Source organism: Cardiocondyla obscurior, linkage group LG19 (genome assembly GCF_019399895.1).
Source record: "Cardiocondyla obscurior isolate alpha-2009 linkage group LG19, Cobs3.1, whole genome shotgun sequence".
Classification (NCBI taxonomy): Eukaryota; Metazoa; Arthropoda; class Insecta; order Hymenoptera; family Formicidae; genus Cardiocondyla; species Cardiocondyla obscurior.
The window spans coordinates 538,978-560,669 of record NC_091882.1 but is presented as its reverse complement, the minus strand read 5'-3'; the positions used below and the strand labels follow the sequence as shown (position 1 = coordinate 560,669).

The 21,692-nt window shown below is 36.8% G+C and overlaps 3 protein-coding genes across 5 annotated transcripts; 1 reads left to right on the top strand and 2 right to left on the bottom strand.

Annotated features, from left to right (window-relative positions):
- Positions 1 to 60: 60 nt before the first annotated feature.
- LOC139110178 (protogenin) lies at positions 61 to 11,376 on the bottom strand. 2 transcript variants are annotated; one of them, XM_070669797.1, is made up of 19 exons: positions 10,901 to 11,376; positions 9,808 to 10,070; positions 9,565 to 9,715; positions 9,239 to 9,461; positions 8,930 to 9,153; positions 8,715 to 8,854; positions 8,461 to 8,620; positions 8,076 to 8,360; positions 7,809 to 7,976; positions 7,543 to 7,737; positions 7,264 to 7,451; positions 7,053 to 7,200; positions 6,884 to 6,973; positions 6,649 to 6,802; positions 6,408 to 6,541; positions 5,907 to 6,314; positions 5,551 to 5,825; positions 5,368 to 5,475; positions 61 to 5,282 (listed from the first exon to the last, which is right to left on the bottom strand). In XM_070669797.1, the coding sequence occupies exons 1-19, from the start codon at positions 10,965 to 10,967 to the stop codon at positions 5,073 to 5,075; spliced, it is 3,591 nt and encodes a 1,196-aa protein (XP_070525898.1). In that variant the 5' UTR covers positions 10,968 to 11,376; the 3' UTR covers positions 61 to 5,072. The 2 variants fall into 2 exon arrangements, with proteins under 2 accessions (XP_070525898.1, XP_070525899.1); XM_070669798.1 differs by having other exon boundaries at positions 5,151 to 5,282; positions 5,360 to 5,475; positions 10,901 to 11,373.
- Positions 11,377 to 11,670: 294 nt separating this feature from the next.
- LOC139110211 (uncharacterized) lies at positions 11,671 to 18,041 on the top strand. Of its 2 annotated transcripts, XM_070669845.1 has the most exons (6): positions 11,671 to 11,944; positions 12,206 to 12,272; positions 15,887 to 15,942; positions 16,156 to 16,317; positions 16,617 to 16,753; positions 16,881 to 18,041. In XM_070669845.1, the coding sequence occupies exons 3-6, from the start codon at positions 15,899 to 15,901 to the stop codon at positions 17,039 to 17,041; spliced, it is 504 nt and encodes a 167-aa protein (XP_070525946.1). In that variant the 5' UTR covers positions 11,671 to 11,944; positions 12,206 to 12,272; positions 15,887 to 15,898; the 3' UTR covers positions 17,042 to 18,041. The 2 variants fall into 2 exon arrangements, with proteins under 2 accessions (XP_070525946.1, XP_070525945.1); XM_070669844.1 differs by lacking the exons at positions 11,671 to 11,944; positions 12,206 to 12,272 and adding an exon at positions 15,409 to 15,608.
- A 94-nt stretch (positions 18,042 to 18,135) lies between these two features.
- On the bottom strand, positions 18,136 to 20,734 carry LOC139110198 (uricase-like). Its single transcript, XM_070669828.1, has 4 exons — positions 20,491 to 20,734; positions 19,255 to 19,670; positions 18,636 to 18,946; positions 18,136 to 18,451 (listed from the first exon to the last, which is right to left on the bottom strand). The coding sequence occupies exons 1-4, from the start codon at positions 20,685 to 20,687 to the stop codon at positions 18,281 to 18,283; spliced, it is 1,095 nt and encodes a 364-aa protein (XP_070525929.1). The 5' UTR covers positions 20,688 to 20,734; the 3' UTR covers positions 18,136 to 18,280.
- Between the last annotated feature and the right edge of the window lie 958 nt (positions 20,735 to 21,692).

The window sequence follows — 21,692 nt, the reverse complement described above, 5'->3', positions numbered from 1 at the left end:
GTAAGATCCATAAAATTTTTTCCGATGAAAAAGGGATATACTTCTTCTTTACACAAAATGTGCATTTGTACACTGTCTTAATTTTATTGAATCAGTGATTACAACAAGACGATGTGTTTAAGAAGGGTCAACAGTATTATTAAATATTTAGTGTATTTAGTCTTAATATACTTCAAACAATAAGATTATAATTTTATGTAGCTCATTATACGTAATATATTAAAATATATATTTTAATGTTCTTCGCAGATAATATAATATGTATATACAATCGCTGGTAAAAGTATTTACAAAGTAACTGCACCCTAAAGAATAATTGTCGCATCCGGATAATAGTTCTAAATTGGAAAGAAATAAATTAATAATCTTCCTAATATATAATTAATTGTTGTAATTAACGGTGATAGTGTAAAAAACAAAATTATGGGAGTTTTCTTTCGTATATATTAAGTGTGAAATAAAGTGTAATGTCTCGCGGCTATATACATATATACTGTATGTGCTGCACACACGCAATATATCCGTTTTTATTGTGTGTGCGAGATTGTGTGTATGTTTGTTGCGTCTGTGTGTATGTGTGTGTATTATATATATGTATATATACATATATATTATACACGCACGTGTATGTATCCACCGAGCGTGAACATATAATCTTTGAGGTATACTGCATTAAAAAGAAAAAAAAAAAAAAAAAAAAGAGTTGTAAAGTAATCTAATAGGTACCGACGTTAAGTTAAAATTAAGTAATGTAAATCACTCTGTGCTTAGAGCGATAATTACGGAGGTATATTCGTTCGACTAGAGCCGCCGTACAATACAATCAATACTTGCTAATTAATGTGTGTATTTAACGCTACAAGCTGAATTATATCGTACTCTATATGAAAGGAATGTAATATGTGTGCACGCGTCGCGTGTGGATGTCATATACGTAGTGGTCTTGCACGGGATTTAATTTATAAAAAGAGTGATTTAAAAAAAGACGATTAAAAACATTCTTGTCTTTGGCTGCCGCATCGTAGGTACTCCTAAATTAAAATAAGCGAAGGTAATGCGCAAGTGAACAGCTATAATTATTAAGGAGATTCACGGCGAGATCTCCGGCACGATAAATTATGACGAATTGATGAACGCGCTCAATATTTGTTACGCCTATATCATTAACCATTACCGATGTTCGCGTTCGCGATAAATACGAGAAACGCTAGACGCGAGATGATGCTTATTGCTTTTGTATGTACTATAAGGTAAAGTTATCTTCGTGGATTTTGTACATGCGAGACGTGTCACATGAAGCTTTGTAGGTGGTTCAATCTGTAAGGAAAGCACGGCCTGCAATCGCTTAATGTGAGGCACTCTCGTTAACACTACTTGACTCTTCTAATGAACGGCGACTCTATAGTCAATTGTTCACGATATAACTTATCACATCCACGAAATTATTCAAGAGCACTATGGTATGCGTGTACGGAGTGTTTGTCGTTTCAATTAAATTACTGATTGCTGTCGGCGTTTCGCTTGCCGCTACGGCTACCTCGCTATCTCTCTATTTGTAGTACGATATTCCGTTACGATACCGCAGATATGGATTCGGAAATACAGCAGCAGAATTGTACATGTGACCGGAGTGACATATGTTACAGCTAAGGGAAGTATAACTACATTACGCTACTTAAATTTACGAAACGGGATGAGAACAGTTCCGATAAACGTAAACTCATTCTCTTACAAAAATCATACAACTGCCAGTTTTTCCTTCTTTTTTTTTGTTTTCTTTTTTTTTTTTAAAAAAACTTAAAATCTTACGTCCAAGAATTTAATAAAATCCAGATCGTCGCCAATCTTTTCGGAATATTCTAAAGTTTGCGAATAAGAGGTCGGCAATTAAATTATTACATTTGTTTTCACAGAAAAACAAGCGATAATTTTGTACATTTGGGTTTTTATAGAAAATACACGCTGCATTCGAGGCTTTAAATTTCAATGGCTGGTTTCGTATTTTAATAACGACATAAATTGTTGTAGAGAGCATGAAGTACACTCGATCGCAATCTTATCTAAGCTCGTCGAAGCGTGAGAATTTCCGCTCGAAAAGTCAAAACTCGAGTTCTAACATTATGTGACGCGAGCTTTTTGAAACAATAAAAGAACTCGAAAAGCATTGTATATTTTCTGCTTTTGAAGCATAAAAATATATGTAAATGTACCTCTCTGATGCATAATCTTAACAATATGTAAGGACCTAAAGGAACAATCGATTTAACGTCCCGGTTTTTCTCGTTTTTATTATACGGCAGCTTAGCTATTGTCAACGCTATAAAAATGATTTTTCTAAAATATACCATCAACAAATGCAAAAAGTACATGGAAAAGCATATTAATGAATATACCCTCAACAAATATGGAAATAATATAAAATGTAACAGACATTACACATTATATATGACAACAAATGCAAAACAGATTAAATAAAATCGTAAACCAGAATGCGTCGAATGCATGCAAACGCATTTGCAACAAGAGTTGCTGCACAGGAAAAATAAAAAATAAAAAAAAAAAAGAAAAGAAAAAGAAAGAACTGTCTAAGAATATATAAATTCAATATTGTATATACGATTCTATATATATGAGATTCTCATAATTATATTTATAATACATATAACAAGTTCCATGTATTTATGTGTAAATAAAACGATTCTTTCTATTTCGTAAAACTGTATCTGACATGTGTAAACTATATAGTGCTATTGTAATGCGGTTTGCGAAATCCAGTAAATGGAATAAGTAAATCATGGTGCACAGCTAATTAACTGAATGTCTCCTGGCAATATAACACGTGGTACGTTCCCGTCTCCCGAAGTAAAAACAAAACTACTTTTAGAACAGTATATTTAACAATATGTAACAGACTCTGTTACGGAAATGCGGTAATACTTTATGGAATGAAGATATGATAGTCTTTTTAATATGTGCATCGAATTAATTCTAGCGTTAATTGTTTTTCATACTGTGCTCATGATGACTATGTTATTGCATGATCCAGTGTAATGTGTTCATCTAAAGTATATACTGAAATGTAAAATGCAATAAATAACAATTAGTGGAGGTACAGTAATAACATTGACATTTCTACGTCTCACTCTAAACGATAGCTTATTCTATCAGGTACTGTGTTGGGTTTTTTTTCTGTCATGGTAACATGCACCAGTCTGGAATATGTGTCTTGTTGATTCGTCACGAATGCTGCTTTTTTTTTTTTGTGTAATACACAGAACTGCTTTACCAGTTAACACGCTAAGTATCATACGTACAAAACGTTGATAATAATCGCATATTGATTACCTAATCATCTTAAAAAACGATATTAATCTTATGAACGGAAAGAAACACGAGGAATATGTAAAAATTCTTTTTACATAATGCAGTGTGTAAAGTCTTTTGATATAAACATTATCCGGCAAAGTTATCTGTTAATTATAAAAATATCGCATATTAATGCAGAGCAGTCTTTGAAGTCTCTTAAAGAAGTAAATAATTGAGTAAAAAAAAATGGCTTAATATTCTTTTTAATCGCAACATTACGAGTACGAATATTTTTCTGAATATTCCTTTCCATTCATAGGATTTCTTTACTTTTTTTTTTTAATTTAAAGTATGATATATCGATAGTCCATTTTAAACTAATACAAAACTTACATCAAATATTTTAAGAGCTATTCAACAAATCCTTCATTTGTCATGCACACTAGCTCCAAATGCAAAAAAAAAAAAATTTTAATTTGATTCCTTGCAGAAATCAATTTTTTTTTGTAAAAGTAAAACCTTAATGACACACATATTGTATGATAAAATATAGAAAGAACAATAGAAAAAAAAGAGAAAAAGAATAGAAAAAAACACGAGATAAAAAATTTTCTTAACATCTCTAAAAACGCGTAGCATCTGGTTAGAGCCTTTCCCTGTTTTCTTAATACTAATGGTTTTTCCTTTGTATATAATTAAATATCAATGGAAAACTTATCTTGGAATGGTCAGTGTCTCTGCTCTATTTTAAGCAATCGTCAGCCCAAAAACTTTTATCAGAATGAAACTTTATCAACTTTTAGGCCAGCTGTGCCTAAATGTTCAACAATTTTGTCTCGAAACGCGAAAGAATGCACGTCCGCAATTTTCTTTTTTCTTTGTATTCAAAGTGTAATTTTTTTATGGACATATTCACAATTAATAATTATTCTATCTTATATACAGAGGCATCAAAAACTTACTATTTTTTATTTCAGTTTATTTTGTTCGCGCATCTATTAATTTTCGGCACATCGACAGTTTACTTTATTTATACATATATACATACAGAATTATTCATAGCATGTTTAAAAATCAAAAAATTAATTAATTAAAATTTGCAAAACGTTAATTTCCGATCAGAAATGTTTTTGTTGCTAAATAGTTTCAATTACAAACTAAATAACATTAACATTTCTAATAAAAATATAATATTTCAAAAATAAAGTTTTAAAAAATATCTTCTTTCTTTTAATTACATTAATATTAAATTTTCTTTTTTTAATAGTTGCTTTTTGTCCTAAAACGATTATTCTGAATGATTCTGTATACATATAGTACATAATTCGGCAAACATTTTAAATATTATCTACGCGATTAGCGCAAAATTACGAGCATATTATGCAAAAAATGCAATAAATTTTAGAATTGCGTTGCTTTCGCCGAGATGCTTATGCAGACGAGCTTTGTTCTCCGCGCGATAAATGTGTTTTGCACTTATTTACAACGTTAACCGTCGCGATTTTTTCCGAAAAAAAGTATTATTTACATCAATCAGGTGTCAGACAATACTTCTGCTTAACGAGACTGCAATTTTGCATTGCTTTTGCTTTCTCGGGGCTGGGTATCGCTATCTTCTTTTTCTCGCAAGTTGGTTTGGAACGTAATGGTCGTATCGACCGTAAAGAAGGAGGAAATAGGAGATTTCATATACTCCTACCTGTTTTTGTTGTACCTTGATAATGCCGAAAGGCATTGAACACTTTAGCATATTGCCTACCGCACCTTCATCCGTTTGGTCCAAGCGCCGAAACAGATGCACATGTGACTTTTGACGATGATGAAGTCTCACCGTCCGGACATCCTGAATTGTTATTTAAACTGCTAGCGCTACTGCCTAAAGTACAATTGACCATTGTGAGCTGCGTGCCTTCTAGATCTTGCTCCTCTTCCTCCTCCTGTTGATCATTCGAGGCAGAACTGCCTCTTCTTTTGTACTGTAATTATAAAATAAATAAATTATTAATATTTAAGATGTAGAATATCTCTATTGTCTATAAATGTTTAAGCATACAATTATACCTGCGGATTCTCCATAATATGAACATCCTTCGAGCCTCCATTTACTTCCCACGGCGACAGTAGGGGTTCTTTTACACAAATTTCGAAAACCCCGTTAGACTGTGCGCCCTGTAGAATATAAAACATATATCAAAACTTTTTATACAAGCCGTACAAGTTCGATCTAATCGAATGTTTCATTACTTTTGCGTCCGAGTGTGGATTCGTCTCAATCGGCGACGACGGACACAGTACTGCTAATTCAATTTCATTCGGGGCACCGGTAGTGTTTGCTTGTTGACTCATGGACGTAGAGGACTGCTCCGTGCAACAGCCGTTTCCATTTCGCGATAGCATACATCCGTTTGTAAGCTGAGCGTCGTTTCTTAATCGAGAATTTTCAAACTTTCTTCGGCAATATATGCTGCATAAGCATATCATGATAAATCCGACGCTTATACCCACCCCGAGGATTACACCTATTTTTTTAAATATTATAAAGATCAAAAAGTACAACAGGAATAATCTACATCTTAAATGAATCGTTTTTTTTTTCTCACCTAGACTCTGATCCGGCTTAGTGTTTTTCTCGTTGCCCGACGGGGCAGGTACTTTCGACGTTCCGCTATTACTAACGTTTTCGTTGACACTACTACTTTCGCTGTCACTACTAGTGCCGCCGGTAAGAACAGAAATAGGATCTGACGGTTTTCCATAACCAGCTTTTGTTGCTGCCCACACCATAACTAAATACCGTTTACCCGGCGCTAAACCTGGTAGGTTTGTCGTCGTTTTATTTCCGGGCACGGTTACGTTATTCCATGTCGTAGAGTCATTCACCGAGTCCATGGTATATGCGATATAATAATTTTGTATAACACCATTTATATTACTCGGCTCTTCCCACGCAATTCGTATTTTCGTGTTAGTCACCAAAAACCATTCTAATCCTTTGACTTTACCAGGAACTATAACATTTATTTAAAATATATCATATAAAATTCACCAAAATTCACCAAGTATATTGTTATTTTATTAAATGATAACTGCTAAACACTCACCATCTTCATTTGTATAGCATTCTATAGATTTGGTATAGAAGCTGGTCCGATTTGTACCATGTCTAATGGCTTTTACTTTAAACTCATATAAAGTAAAAGGCTTCAGTTCATCGACACTTGTTTTGGTGTCGTTTCTATAATAATAATTTATTAATATTTTAACTTTATTAATATATTTAGTGTATTACTTTAATTACATTTATATAAAAAAATCAAATTAAATAAAATAACAAGTACTTACACAATAAAACACTTGGAATTATTAGAATTCTGCACATGCACTGCATGATAACAAAATTCAAATGACTTTACATCGTGTAAATCAGATAATGTCCATGATACGTTAATGGACGTAGGTGAGACGGGAGTAGCCTCTAATGTCATTGGCACAGTATCTAAATTGAAAGATTATATAAAATTATTTATTCTTCAATTTTTGTGCTGAGATATAGTGTAAAAAATTCTAGGAAACTTACTAGGATCGGATTGTACGTGTTTTGTTAAACAACCTGTTGCTTCGCCCGAGCTTATCATGCACAGATGCACAATATAAGAAACGTTCATATCTAGATAAAAATTAATTTCATTGGTAATTTGTGTAACAACAGTGTTAAAAAATATCATTGTTTAATACAAAATACGTACCAAGATCAGTAAATAGATATTCAGTAATGTTCTGCGGTAATTGAATATTTTTTAATTTTACGCCATTTTGATTTTCGCAATAAATTCGCCAGGAATCGAACTTTGATTCAATTTGATCACTTTGTTTGATGTTGATTTTCCATTTCATCTAGTATCGAAATAAAGTTTAGAAAGCAATTCGAGAAGTAAAAAATTAAAATTATATACCAACCTTGATTATTGAAGCGTTTACGATTAATACTTGAATATCCACGACATTTCTTATAGTAAACTGATTAGATTCATTAAAAGATGGCATAGTTACAGTAACCCAATCCAATTGTGCTTCACTAATATTTGGATCGCCTTGCTTTGTTCTTGCTAATACTCGAAGATCATATCGCGCTCCAGGTTCCAAGTCTGCATCCATAATACATGATTGCATTATTATTTATTGTCTTCGCAAAGTTAAAAAAAAAAAAAAAATTATGATAACGAATAAGGATTATACCGGAAAGTACGTGGTATTGAACGGAGGCAGGTAGATAATGTACCCATCTAGAAGATGAGCTCTGGTGGAGTTTCCATAATAATTTATATTCCACTACGTCACCGCGAGACTCCTTTTTACTCAGGGGTTCCCACGATACATTTAGTTTTGTACTACTGATTATATCCACATTCATTTTTGGTGTACCTTTAGGAACTGGGAACAAATTATCGTTTTAAATTAAAATTCTTTTCGTTAAATAAAATTAATAAAACAAATATATATACCACTTGGAGCAGTGGAACACACAATGGTAGCCGATTGATCGCTAGCACCATAATTATTCCACACTCGTACATAAAACGAGTAATTTGTAAAAGGTTCAAGAAGTTTTGTTACTTCTACAGACGTAGAATTCCCTGGTTCTGGCGGCGAAACTTCCTCCTTACCACCTTCTGTTATTAAAATAAATAGCAAGTGTACAAAGAAATAATTGAGGGAAAAAAAAAATGAAAACCTTTAAAATCCTTATCTCAGATTATCATCGAACTCACCTACAGGACTATAATGGACGGTATAAGCTGTGATACTGGTATATGGTACAGACTTTGGTGGTTCCCACGAAATTAAGATTTTAACTGGTGAAATAGCGTGACACTTCAACGAAGTGGGTGTGGCAGGACTATTGCGCGATGTATTTACTTGTAGCCGGCCGGCGGCCCAAATTTCGCCCGCTGCATTCACCGCCACACATTGGTATATGCCAGAATCAGACGGCACTGTTGCTGATATTGCTAATTCTATTTTATTGTAATCCTTAACGTAAATTGTTCTACGACCTATTAACATACAGAATGCATAATTGTAAAGTACACGAAAATTATCAAACACACAAATTTTTTTTTAATATTAAATTAGCGTTGTCTTTAATATAATTACCATTAATAGTAATATTTAATGAATCTTTCAGCCAATAAATTTGAGGTACGGGTAATCCTTGCGCCTGACACTCGAATCTTGCTGTTCTTCCATTTGGGCAGATTTGATTCGACGGCGTTTTTATAAATGACGGTGGTATTAATACATCTATAGTTATATTCTACAATATATAGAATAGGTATATATAAACATGTTAATTACATAATGTTAATTCAATATTTTTAAAATTGACATTGTTAACGATAACTACATACCTGTACTTCTAAATCATTGGTGATAGAATTCTTTAAAGAACACTGGTAGATACCGGCATCGGAAACATTCACGTTTCTTAGTGGCAGTATACTAACGCCGGTGGTGGAATTAAAAAAAATGCGAGGTTTTGTAACATTACCTAAAAAATTATAAATAAACATGTTAAATATTCTTAATCAACTAAATATATGTAATCTGTCTTGCAATTATTTACCTATAAAAGGAGGAATAAATGACCATGTCACAAGCGGTGATGGATACCCAGATGCAGCACATGCCAAATTAAGATTTGACCCATTAAGCAGCCGATGTTTGTATGAGATTTGTGAAAACAAGGATGGCGAATGAGTTTTGTTATGTTCTGTTCTCGCAATAATTATTAATTTTGTTTCTTTGCTCCTTTTCGTCTTTTTTAGAAATTCATTAGTGACTATGCATCTAAAATAAAACAATTTTTATTTAGCGTATTTGCAATAAATAAATTAACGATAGAAATTAATAATAAATAGTAAAAATACTATACTTGTATGAGCCAGCATCTGACAGTTTCGTTGCACGTATATACAGAACACCTGGTGGTACCACAGAATACTTTGATTCATTATGATAAGATAACAATGTTTCATTATGCTGCCACGTAATATTGGGTGGGAAAGGAACACTGTCAATTAAGCAAGATAATCTTGCAACTTCGCCTTCTTGAACAGTAATATTTTCTGAAGTCTCTTGAAATACATTGGCAAGTTCTGTAATATGTGACATTTATTACAATAATGATAAATCGAACTTTTAAATTTGTGTCGAAAAAAACGACTATTGCAATCATTTATTTGTGGATGTTGCATTTACCTGCTAATTGAATAATCGTAGGAGCTGACTGTATCGATCCTCCTGAACTAGTACGTGTTACACAGCGATATTCATCTTTATTATGGTTTCTAACATTAACAATACTATTCCTTTCCTTTTCTTTGAACTTTTGCATTTGTAAATTTTGTTTCTGCACATAATAAAAATGTATTAAATAATTTTTAAATCTACATTATTATAATTTCACAGTAATAAATGCAAAAATATTACACAAGCACATACCTTATAAAAGTGAAGAGAGCCATTGGAAAGAAGAACACAGCGAGTAAGACCACATGGAGGAGCTGGTGTTCCATTGCGCAACCAAGTCACAGTCTCATTTGAGCCAGTTATACAACTGAGCGTGATCCCCTTTTTTCCTAGTATCACATAGCCACTAGGTTGAATTTCCAGTGTCAATCCAGATCCTTTAGTCAAACCAGAGTCAGAACTGTCTAGTTTGGACACATTCCTACCACTGATATTTCCTCCAATACCCTTAACACCTGTTGAAAACAGTTTACATATTATAATAATTTTATAAGATAAGAATATTACATTTTATAAATTTTCTTTGACAACATTGATATACAAATATATAATACACAATAATCTCTTATAAAAATTAATACAACTGTTTAAATTTTACAGTGATAACTGATTTAAAATTGACATGCTTATACTGCATTTATATTGATTGACAGTAATGGCAAAATAATTGCAGTTTTCATAAATTCTTAGAGAAGTCAGACATACATTTATGATGCCAGTTACTTAAGTTAGTAACGATATGAACGACCATTTCGAATTCTTCACGGAAATAGTATTAACATTAATTTACATCTGATCTTGATATTCGTGTTTGGTTACTTATTTGTCAAACATTATTCTCCATATTTTAGAAACGAGAACCAGGAAAAAGCTACACAAGAAGTGAAGGAAAATATGTCTGGATCAGGAAAGCAAGAAAGAAATTTACAAATATGTCGAGAAAAATATACTTGAACTCTTGACATGAGTCTTTGCAATGTGTCTGCTATGCAAAACACATATCATGCGAAATAAGTATCGAGTTTCTATGTGATAACTGTGCCAACTGCATACCTTTCATTCTCTGTTCCATCAGGAAGAATATTTATAGCGATTCACCATGTTAACAATATATAAAAAGATAAGTAATTCTCGAGAATGTCGACGATACCTGATGCATTATAATAAACCAGTAAAATTATTGTCGTCTAAAACTCGAGACTTCTCGCATGAGAAACATCGTTAGCGAGGGGAGAAAAAAGAAAAAAAAAAAAAAAAAGCGGAGTAAACCAAGCGAGCCACATACCTGCGACGCAAGCTGGCTTTAACACTTCCGTGATCAAGACGCTCAGCAAGAGTACTCGCGCCGCCATATATCCACGCTCATCGGCAACCGCGTACCGGTGCGTGCGTGCTTGCGTGCGTGCGTGCGTGCGCGCGAGCGCGCGCACTCTGTATCGTGTAGATGTGTTTCGCGTATCGTTTCACTGGTAGACGAGTACGGCTGTGGTGCGCCGTCGTCGATTCTTCGACTTCCTTGTTGTCGTCGTTGTCGTCGTCGCCGTCGCCGTCGTCGCCGCCGGCGCCGTCGTCGTTGTCGCGTTACTGGCGCGCGAAACTTGCCGCATGGTTGACATCGTCGGCCTCGCCGGAGCCGAGGTGGGAACGCGAGTCAGAGAAAGAAAGAGAAAGAAAGAGAGAGAAAAAGAAAGATACCTCGCTGCCGCCGGCTGTTCCGTTCGCCGAGTCCGAGCGCCCTTTCTTCTCTCACCCCCCCGCCCCCGCTTGACCTCACCGCGCGGACCGCACCACGCTGCGTTGTGCCGCTTCGCGTGTGTACGCGCGGCCCTTCACATCGTCAACCGGCGCGCGTTGACCGATCCCGAAGAGGAGAATGACCGGCGCAACCGGCGATTCGCGCGAGCTTCGGAAGCGCGCGCGCGCGCGCGCTTACCCGCCGCGATCACCGTCACGTCACCGGGATACCGTGCCCGCACTACTACTCTTCTGGTCGGCTAAATTCCTCGTAAGCACGTTTCGTCGTTTTCTCAGCACGCGACACCCTCGTTCCTACTTGCCATTTTCCCTCGGGCGTCCTCGACGTTCAACGCCTCCTAGCAACGCGCGAAGAAAATTCGAACTGCATGGCTAAGCAACTTCACGCTCCTTGGGAAAGGTAGAGCAGGTTTGAGAGGGTTTAGTCCGTTGCACTTGGTCGTGTCGCGAGGAAAGGAAGGGAATTGAAACAAGAGATTTACAAACTGAGAATAGTTCATTGTAATTTTGGTTACGATCGCAAGGCCCGCGCACGAGATAAATTGGAAATCACCGAGTAAATGACAGACGACTGGTAATATACATGGAAATAATTTCTGATTATTTTCGACGGTTGTTTTTAGTCGATTGTGTGACAAACTATTTTATCATCAAGATGTCGTTTACTTTAGTCAGCTGATCAATACATTTTTTTTTTTCTTAATCAATATCTATTTCTGTGAATTTAAATTGATTTTAATCTAAATTGATTCAGGACTTGTTATTTTTTCTAATTTTTTTAAACAACTTGAATTAAGCGTAGAAAAATTGATTATGCTGTTTTATATCTTTCCAGGCAAGAGCCATCCCCAAGATAATCCAACTGATGCAAGAGGATCATTTCTAACACGTCAAGTTCGCAAGTAAGTGAGAAAAAAAAAAGTACATTTTGCCAGGCTTGCGGAATAGAGGATCATTTTTTTAGAAATAGCCCGAGACGCGCAGACACAAAAGTAATTCCCGCTTGTTGCGTGCCGCAACATTCCAGTTTCCCTTGATGTTTTTCTCCCGCCCATTACCTAGCCGTACTTATTTCTCGACGATATAATAATAATCATCGCGTGCGAGAGAAATCGAATTGCAATCGCCCATGCTCAAGTATACAGCTCGCGGACGTTTTATTTCTAAAACCACCGGAGGCCTGCGGTGTGTATACGGTCGTAGAGCAATATGCGTGTCGTACGTACGTATCGATGAGAAGAACGGCGGCGACGACGGATCGATCGGTGAATCGGTAATTGAAAACCGGTTTGCTCGACAATTTTCCGACCGTCGCCCGTGACCCTGCAACTCCTGTGCAGTCCGCATCGGCTTTCTCTCGCCGGGGAAAGTTCAGAACCGGAGGGGTTGTTTTCATCAACCGGGTCGTCGATTACCGGGAGGATTCTGCCAAGAATCGTCCAAGTTACTCATGAGACCAGATTCTGTTTCTCGATTCGCTCCAATTTATCCACTCCTCTCTCTTTTTCCGCCTTGAAAGTGCATTTCCACTCGCATTGTCATCGCTTTTCTTTTCTTTTTTTTTTTTTTTTCTTATCGGACTCGAGTGAGTTAATTTCATGTGGAACAACGGGTGCTGCTTTGCCCGATGCAAATGACGATAATCACGTCTAGAAGTGTATCGTGAGGAGTGCAAACAACCATTGTTCCTCTGTTCTCGTCGGAGAAAACAGTTGACCGTTATTTCTCAGTCAGCCCCGTAATGACACGTCCGGTTCAATTCGCTTGCACGAGCCTCCGGCTCCGACGGGCGGAGCTTTCCAGCTTGCACGAAATAGAAACCATTCATTTCCGTCATCAATCGATCCCTCCCGAGCGGTCATCGTCGTCATTGTCGTTGCACGCGTAAAGGAAAGTCTCCTTCGGTTCAGAGATTATTATGCTAGTAGGACATCGCCTAGCCGGCGAAGCTGATTAACGTCAACTTATCAAGCTCATTGCCACGTGTGCCGCGATCGCAAAAGCCAATTTGCGCTTCTTCACGGCCGGCAAATCGATTGAATACATCTATCAGACAAGCGATCAAACGGTAGATTATTCTTTCCCTTTCGAGCCTCATCAAGGTGCACGGCCAGCATAGCGCCTTTCATAGACGGAAATTATCTTAATGATTCGCATCGATCATTGCTAAAGAAAATAGCATACATAACAAATGAAATTTATAACTGACAGCAACAATTATCAATAAATGTTTCAAAGAAACGTGTCACAAATTTTTTTTATTTCAAAAAGTTTCAACTTCTTTTTTTTCCAGCCTTTTATTTTCTTTTATTTAATTATTACTTTTATTATTTAAAAAAAAAAAATTTTTTTTAGTCAAGTGATCTACTTTAAATTTCTATAATATTTGAACGAGTTTTATTTATGACAGATATATATCGATGATATATTTTTACTTGTATACTTTTTCAAATTCTTATCATTTTTTATTTTTTTTTTTTTCCACTGTCATTTTCAAACAAATTTATGTAAAAGAAAGTGATCGAAAAATGAAGACGGGAAATCGCCATTGTGTATTTAACTATTACCGATTCGAGCACGACGCGGCGACGTATGTATGATGTATGCCCGTGAATGTGATAATTATTGGGGAACCTGTCGCGTCAGAGATAAAACGTCCGACAATGTCAGTTTCACCTTTCTTCATCTTCCGTTTTATGCGCTCGAATGTGAAAGGTGCCCGCAAGGTATAATCGTAATCCCGATTAGAATCACACGTGGTACATCCTGCGCGCCAGTAAAACCCTGATTTCCATTTAGTCGACCCATTAGAGTGAATCTTACCTTTCGCGCATTTACGCACACTTAGCAGAAATACGAAATAAAGAAGAAAAAAAAGAAAAAAAAACTGCGTCTCGTCGATTACAGGAAACATTATTCGCAAACTCGAGAATATCATTCTTATTTCAATATTAACTGCAAAACGCTGTTTACGAAACATTGTATCGTTCATATCCTTTTCTATAGTCTTACATTTCGTTTTTCTTAATGCAGCGTGCATCGAAATGGAATTTTTTTTCCCCATAAATTATCGATGAAATAATTTCGCATTTCTTGCGTACACTTGATAGAAATATTGATAAAATATTTCTGAAGATTCTTCTCTCAATGATAGCTTATTAATCTTGAACACTCACCACTTTCGCTGGCAGGATAAAACACATGTCGATTGAATTACAGAATGATAAAAAAGGAGGGGAAGTTATATTTTATCTGACTCTAGAATCGAAAGCTAGTGATGCCACATGCAAATATTACTTTATTTGTTCTGTGCATTGTTAGAAAATTTATGCGATTCTTCGGACGCTTGTTCGCGATATACTGGTCATAACGATAAAGCGGATGTCTTAAATAGAAATAAAAGATTTTTCAGCATATAAATATGTATATCCGCAATACACCTCGTTCGAAAGGTAAAAATATGTTTCCCGGTAATTAAAAATTTCTCGGTATAGTTCATTAGAAAGTGGCACGTAAGTTTGTTATTACCCTTATTATGTGCAAATAATTCTCATTGTTTGTTTCGAAATTCTTCAGTTTTCTCAATCATTTGGTTTTTCTAAAATCAAAATTGACGTATGTTACGGTTGAAACTTAATGGAAACATTCTGTCTGCTCATATGAAAAAATTTCTAAAACCGATCTATGACTAAAATAATTACAGACACGTAACAAACTCAGCAAAAGCTGTGAAGCAATAAATTTAAAAAAAATCGAGATTATTATTTTTTTTAACTTTTCTTAAAAAAAAGAAAAGCGAAATAGTTCAGTAAAAAAAAAAAAAACGTGATAAAAAAAATTCGCACAGCGGTAGAGATCAAAGCCTCGCCCCTTTTACTTTCTTAATTAACTTAACGCGTTAAGAAACGTTTACATTAACATAACAAATGCCATTGAACGATCTATGATAATATGTGCATTGTAGCGTATCGCACGGTAACGCCCCGTACATTATAGCCGCAATTATGACAATGTGCCGTTCGCGGGAGATGTGAACTAGTCGCTTCGGCCGACAACTTGATGAACCACAGCGAGGGAAAAATGAAAAGTACGAGTGCGTGGAGAGAAAGAGGGTAAGAGCGCGGTTATAAAGCGATCCAGTTTCGTCGAATTCTCAGTTTGTCGTATATCGCAGATATCACTGCAGAGCTATCTTTTCCACGTGGTGGTACAGCATGAAGACGGGGCTGATGTTGCAAGTAAATAAGACCGATTAACAGTAGACGCCTGGTAAACTCCGATTCCTCGTTGCGTGTCACTCGCCGAGAGTGCTTACGTTGAAAACTACGGCAACTTGTGCTCTGTGATCTGTAAATAATTAATTAACTTAACTTTAGTCAAGTTAGCCGGCACGTGCACCGCTCGCGAGGTCGCTGGCAATTATTTAATATGCATAAACGATCGGGAGAATAATAGTTAAAGATAAAACAAAAAAAAAAAAGGGGGATACAGAATTAATTGTTGTGGTGATTTGCAGCTGGCGTTGCCCATGGTGCTTCTCGTCGGATCTTCGGAAGAATTTTTCCTCGACTTGTGAGTGCGTTTACTTGAGTGCCAAGACTGTTAAAAAAGTAATTTAATGTTATACAGAAAGTTAAATATTAACTTTGTGCAAATATGTCTGCTTCTAACTACGTTTATTAAGCGACAAGCGTGACAATGTATCATTAAATTTTACTTTTTGCTTGCACGTTATCAGATATTTGATATCTTATTTTATTTTATTTTTTTTTTTACATGTTACAGCCCTAAGAAGGCCTTAAAGGAATTCTTTCAGTCTTTAAAGGCAAAGAAAACGTTGCCGAAAATGAGTCACGTACGGCATTATCATATGCATTATATGCCGATGCCTCTCCCTCTACTAGCATGGAAAGCGCCGGATAAATACTATCTCGACGAACTCTACGGGTACGTTCTAGTTTTTCGAGTAAAAAGGATTGAACTCGTTTCGCTCTTCGTAATTGCATTCGAAAAAAAAAAAGAAGAAGAAAAAACGTAATCTGTAGAGAAATAATAAGTCATCAAGAACGAGGGAAAGTGATATTACAAGTTTAGTTATCACGAGTGCGCGCGCGAGAAAACTTGCAATCTACACCGATGAGATCTTTCAGGTCTATTTGCAAATTTGCAAAAAATTCGTTACATTATCGCGCGCGATTGATCGACGAGTTGGCCGCAATCGACGAGCATTTATTTTCATTTTCCAGCGACAGTCTCGCGTCGTTTGGATGGTCCGATTACGGCTATAGATACATGCCTGATCCCTCGATGATTGTCCCATCGGGTCTCCAACACCTGTCCGAGCCAGATCCGTGGGACGACCTTTGGCACGAAGACTTTCTGGGTGAGTCGAAATAATTCCGTGCCGAGGGTAAATCAATTGCATGCCCGTTCATTGACCGAGATGAAAAAGCGGACCTGGAGCGAATCTCGAACGAATCCTAAAAATAGCAATCTTTTTTTTTCCGCAGGCACCGACGACGACGACGACGTTTACGACACGATCGATCGGAGTTCCAACAGACTACTGGTGCATACCCGTCAGCCAATTCGCGTTCCATTTGCCATGGAAGAAATTGCGGCAGAAATGATCGCCGAGGACTTAAAAACTCACCGAAAATCACACGTGTGATTATAGTTGGTCATCGAACGCTACGTCAGATCCTCACTCGTTTAGTTTTTATTAATATTAACGTTAGATTAGGTAATAGAAACTTGGTCTCGATACGTTAGATTAGTTTGTAGAAACTTGACTTTTAAGCGATCTTAGTCCATTGTATATCACTCCTTAATTTTTTCGCTTCTTATTTATTGTACGCGTGACACCCGGAAATGTCCAGTCAGTTCTACATTTCCATTGGATTAAGCTCCAATTTTTCTCTCATCGAAATAAATGTGAATGATGACGATTTTTTTATTCCAGCGTGAAGATCATTCAAGAATAATTTTTGCGCAAGTTTTTTACATTCCTTGGCTGCATCCGCGTCAAATTTCGGTGCACATTGACGACGACGTCGGGCCACCCTTGACAACGACTTGGGAACTAATTTGCGCAGTTCCGGGACAACCGAGGTGACTCTCAATTTCCTTTGTTCGATACGAGTCCTTTGTCGCGCCTCGTAATTCTCCTGCAGCCTCGACGCGAGCCGCATCATGTACTCGCGATCCGTCAACCGTACTACGTGACTTCCCATCACTGATGCCAGTCGCGATCTCACGGTGTTATAACTGATCCTGCATTAATTAATTAAAAATGTAAAAGGTTATTCTCGAGCGAACCAAAATTGACGAGGCCCATCAACTCACCCGTATCTCACGCAATCCATTTCCCACCAGGCTGGCGGTACGTCGTATGGATCCTCAGCTGGCGAAAACATATCTGCGTGTTGTTGGCAAAATTATCACCTATTCTAAGTGTGAATTTTTTACGCCTAAAATTTCGTATAGCCCGTCGATGACAAACTCCGTCAAAAGAAAATCTCCCTTTCATATATCGAGCGTTTTTTGTCATACATCATTTTTTATGACATCGTTAAAGCCTTCATTTCATATTCAATTTGCGTCGAAACTCGTCCTATAACTCTGTTCACGATTACATTTATAATTTACTTTTTAGGTATGAGAAATATTTAATGACTGCGAATATCATGGAATCCAGATTGTAATTCTGGTCGTAACTACATATGTATTTAACGCTTCGTGTATGAAAATGAAAGACTGTAAATATCCGTGGGCTTCTACCCTGAAATAGAACGTAAAGTTTTATTTTTAAAGTGGACTTTATTAAATGACAAGCAAGGAGTTTCGTAGTTATACGATATAATATTGTACAATTATTAAAACTTCAACTTCATTAATAATTCAATAATGGCTACAATTTAGAAAAGAACTCTTTTCTATTTAATCGGGCGTAAATAATACCCGACGGCTTATCCATAGGCAAATAAACCTCCTTATTCTGTCCCTGTATAACTTTGGAAAATTTGCTGAGATCCACATCAAAGTAATGCTTATTCGGCATTTGCATCTCAATGCTGGAAATCTGTAAATATTTTATTCTTACGTAGTGTATATGTAAAAATATCAAATAATTTAATAATATTAAATTTTTACATATATAATAAACTATGAATTTCAATATTACAATTATAACAAGATTTTTTTGCAGGAAAAAAATTGAATAAAATGATAGACTATCCATGATACTTATATGTTATTATGCTTACCTGCTTGACTTTGTCGAGTATAGACTTTTCTGTGAGATAAAGCGTATTCTGCACGCTGGGTGAGTAGATTCCCGTGTCTGGCGGACCCGCAAATTTTTGCATAATGCACTCTTTCACCATGTGCCACACACCATCAAAATCTACGCCAGTCGCGGTGGAAAAGTCCCAAGTCGCCGTTACGACAGTGCTGAAAATACGATCATTCATGTCCGGCAACGTTCTGTACTCATCCTGAATGAAATCGGTGAATGAACTCTGCGTGGTCTTGAGCACTCGCAAACCCTTTAATCCGCCGCGTATTCGTGGTGATTCTACAACAAAGTTAATTACAAATAAAAAATTAAGCTACCTTACCGTCGGTCTAAATTATATAATATCTTTTTTATTTTACAAACGTGACGTACAAAAATCACGGCAATTGGAAATAAATAATTGATTCTAATACAATTAAGAATCTAAAATAGGTCTCGCAATAATTCCATTGTTGAAATCCACTTTGCGTTCAAATCGAATCAACGCGAGCTACATTTTCACCGTGTTGTATTTTGCTTTCAGAATCAATTTCGCAGGAAGATATCTCTACTAGATGTCTAGAGCAATCACCTTCCTAGAACCGTACCGTTTCTGAGCTGGCTGACTTGGCAGAATCTCGTGGCGGTGGGGCACATAATGAAAGCATGATTGTGCGGCCGGTTGTCAACGTGGTGCCTGGCCCACGGATATTCTTCAACGTTGACACTGACTTCCGCCACTTGTTCATACATGTAGAGGAAGTGAGAGCAAAGAAGAAGCGCAAACGCCTCGGGTGAGTGAATGCCGTGTTTCTTCGCCATCAGGTACACCGTGTTTTTCTGGCTGTCCGTCGCGATGATGTCGCGATTGTCACCCTCCAGGTAATCCCTCTGCGAGCTCAGACGCAAGTGCGTGTCGACCTCGTACTCGCGAATTTCGTGGCGCAGCTCGTCGTTCCGGTGCACGTACAATAACTTGACATTGTTCTTGCCGTAACCGTAGGCGCCCAGTTCGTACTCGCCCCTAAACGTTAATTATTTATGTAATTAGTTACCATTCATACTCTTTATTTGCTGATAAAATGTAATTTTTCAAGATTAATTCACGTATACATTCAGCATGATACAAATTCCACAGTAATATTTTTGACATTTAATTATATTGTAAAAATGCAATTAAAATGTAACAAGATATTGCGGCACTTGTTGCTATCAAAAATAAGATCATCGACTTCGTTAGTCGTCGGTAAAAAGTAGGTGTGATAATGTTCGGTCGTAATGGAAAAGTTGCAGATACTTTGAACCGCGTTACGGGGTCAATTTATTAATAACGATACTTGAATCCATTTCAGACAATCTATTCGCGTGAAATTTCGAGAATGAAGTATATTTATAATTTTATACGCGGTGCATTAATATTCGCAAGTGTGTATTCTTGATTCTCCAAATATTTATTTTTCATATGAGAAATATCAAATTATAAATAGAATTTTGTCTTAAATTCTGACAGAAATTATTAGGTCATCTGAAATAAAGTTTAAATTTAAATCAATTTATTCTCAATTCAATCTAAATATATCGCATCGATATCGTAATTATTCCTCGCGGACGGAATAAATTGCGGCAACTTGTACGAAGTAGCTGAGCGGTGAAATTTTGATATTTTTCCATTATTTCATTCGCGGAATCTGATCGATAAGCCGTACATTAAACGGTTGAATAATTACGTTGGAAATCCTTTTCACAGAACGCCAAGAATTACTTGTTACTTTGATCGGCTCCCGCGTTTTGCAATTACATTTAATAAAACGGAGAGGAGATCGATAGATAGAAAGAAACGATACCTTTTGTCGTTCGCCTCGCTGAAATTTATGCGTACGTTCGCGGGGTGGTGTGGCGTCGATTCTCGGTCTCTCATCGATCTGCTAAGCGAATACTTATCATCGCTTGGCATGCGGGAGAGCGATTCTTTTAGTGGAGACATATCTCGCCGTGGTCCCATAGAATTTCGAGCAAGACTACGTGCCGTACCGTCACCCATCAGCGTCAATGCATACGAACGGACAAATATCGCTCCCGGAGAAAATTGCGTTTCCCACCGCGCTTTTCGCTATCCTTGAACTCGGAACTTCCAAGCCACCCCGGGAAAAAGTCTACGCGTGGAAATATCGCTCTTTCCCACCCAGACGCGATCGGAATTGACCCGATAAGCTCTCCGACGGCAATGCTCAACGTCCGTAATGTTGTCAATATCTCGTTGATGCAAAATTAAAAAAGAAAAAAAAAAGAAGAGATTAAAAAGGAAGGGAAAAAAAAGCTATTTCGTCGCAATCGATTCGAGACTTGGTCGCCGTTCCAAGAAACATCGGTCATCTCCAATCGCGGGCTTTGCTCCAGTTACGTGGAAACCGTATTGGGAAATATGTCGATACGTGCGCGAAATCTGCTTCCCGAAAATTGACGTCAAATCGATAGGATCGTCTCGCGATACGTAAATAATAAATTGCCAGCATGCGCGGTACAGATGAGATTCGCATTAAACGATTTAATAATGATTGGTATTAGTGCTCACCGATTACGTTTATCTAGGCGGTGGTTCAGCAGTGTTGATGCGTCGAAACATTTTTTTTTTTCTTTTCCTCGACACGTTTAATCTTTTTGCATTTATCTTTCTTCCTCGGAAATTATGAGATAACGAGCGTGAAACAAACGGCACTTGTCAAGCCGTGCAACGTTATATTTTCTACGGAGCTCATTTGAGAGGCACGCTTTGAAAGTTGCATAAGATTTTTTTTTTACCCCTTTATTTCTTCTCTCTCTCTCTCTTTCTCTCTCTCTCTCTCTCTTTCCTTTCGGTCAGGCGCTTGAGAAGAACAGAAAGTTAGAATAATATTACGCTGACCAAATTATGACCAAAAGAAGAATGTAAAATTAACGCAACTTACGTCGATATGACGTCAAATTAGCCATCCGCCGTGCACCGGTTTCTCGTGTGTTGTTTATTTCCTAACCTAACGTTAAAAAACTTCACCGCACATATCGAAAG